The sequence below is a fragment of the Acyrthosiphon pisum genome, chromosome A1, assembly GCF_005508785.2.
Source record: "Acyrthosiphon pisum isolate AL4f chromosome A1, pea_aphid_22Mar2018_4r6ur, whole genome shotgun sequence".
In the NCBI taxonomy this organism is placed as follows: Eukaryota; Metazoa; Arthropoda; class Insecta; order Hemiptera; family Aphididae; genus Acyrthosiphon; species Acyrthosiphon pisum.
This window is the reverse complement of record NC_042494.1, coordinates 140,193,163-140,194,589: the sequence shown is the minus strand read 5'-3', so window position 1 is coordinate 140,194,589 and position 1,427 is coordinate 140,193,163. Positions and strand designations below refer to the sequence as shown.

At 31.9% G+C, this 1,427-nt stretch overlaps 2 protein-coding genes across 9 annotated transcripts in view; one reads left to right on the top strand and one right to left on the bottom strand.

The window, feature by feature from the left end:
* The window catches only part of LOC100574756 (NKAP family protein UM04995), an 8,951-nt gene extending 7,582 nt beyond the window's left edge, over positions 1–1,369 (bottom strand). Inside the window, exon 1 of one of the 2 annotated variants that reach the window (XM_029488445.1) lies at positions 1,211–1,369. In XM_029488445.1, coding sequence (XP_029344305.1) covers positions 1,211–1,284 — 74 coding nt within the window. In that variant the 5' untranslated portion in view covers positions 1,285–1,369. The remainder of the gene's footprint in view (positions 1–1,210) is intronic. The other variant, XM_016803386.2, reaches the window with a different exon arrangement.
* The window catches only part of LOC100166845 (MATH and LRR domain-containing protein PFE0570w), a 71,700-nt gene that overhangs the window by 47,211 nt on the left and 23,062 nt on the right, over positions 1–1,427 (top strand). The window lies entirely within an intron of this gene.

Below are 1,427 nucleotides of genomic sequence, written 5' to 3'. Positions count from 1 at the left end.
TTTCCCCCTCCAAGATTTGCGACGACAATAGGCAACCGATACCGATGCTAGCAACGCCACTACACTAATCGGCAGTCGCTTCCTGCCACTGGCATCTATAGGTGGGCGAGGCCAGGGACGGCCTGGCCCACCGGGATACCGGGAAGTTCCCGGTGGCCTGACCTATTGGAATTTGCTATTGGCCTGACAGATGCATGAGATTATTTTTTTAAATAATTAGTGTTTCGTTATACTAAAAAAATATACTTACTAGTATTAATTCTAAGCAATACTACAAGAGGAAAATCCTAATATTATATAGTAGGTATAGTATATTATAATTACGAATATATAGTAGGTATACCTGGTTGTTTTGGAGTTTTATACTGTCGAAGAATTTTGTGGTAGTCAATGAGGACTAGGTGATTATGTATATTTAACCAAACGTGCTTAATACAATAAGTTATTACTACTTACTAATTTTTATTAATAACATTAGTAATTGCTTAGGTATTTAAGATTAGTATATTTTGAGAGGCATAAACGCATTATTATTATTGTGTACCCATATATGCTTCGATCTTCGTCTGATCGTTAGTGAAAATGTGACCACTTCGTGCACACGAGCGTGAGTCCCTCTCTACATTTAGATTTATTTCATAATTTATTTTTTTTTATCTAAAATACTTTTTGGTCGGATCAAAGCCCGAATTTTCATTTTACTTAAAATAGTGTAAGAAAGATGGATTTTAAAAATAACAAATATTGCGCATTATTCAATTGCGTATTTTCACTTCTATATAATTATAATTTTGAAAATCAGACTAATCCTACCTACAAAACGTTGTCTTCTTTTAAATTAAAAAAATGGACGAAAACTAACTATTCTACAGGTCATGAGAATTTTTCCTGTAAGACATGTTTTTGTATTAGAAACGCACGTGCGGCCATTAATTGTATAAATTATGATTTGTTATAACAGCTTCAATTAAGCTGCATAGTAGTCGGTATTGCATGTAATAATTTGTTAATTGAACTTATTTTAAGAGAATACACAATATAGATAAGCGTATCTAGGCATTTTAAATATTTATGGGCAGTCACACTAAAATGTTGACACTGATTTATGGTTTTTTTTGTGCTCTTCTAACATATAATAAGAACTCAAAGGTTAGATAGGTAAATAAATAATTATAAGCCCCCCCAAAAAAAAACTATGAAGTAGACATACAAATTTGGCCTGGGTAATAGATTTTCCCGGCCTAAATTTTTCTCCCAGGCCGTCCTTGGGTGAGGCAAGTACATTAGTTTTTGTTAAATAAAATTTGAATTGATTTTTATATTATGATAGAATAATGTTTATCAATTACTATTTATATCTAGAATGTCTAACTCAAAGAGTCCACCTGTTCAAAGTTTAAATATTTTGTTTTTACATTTTAGTAAAA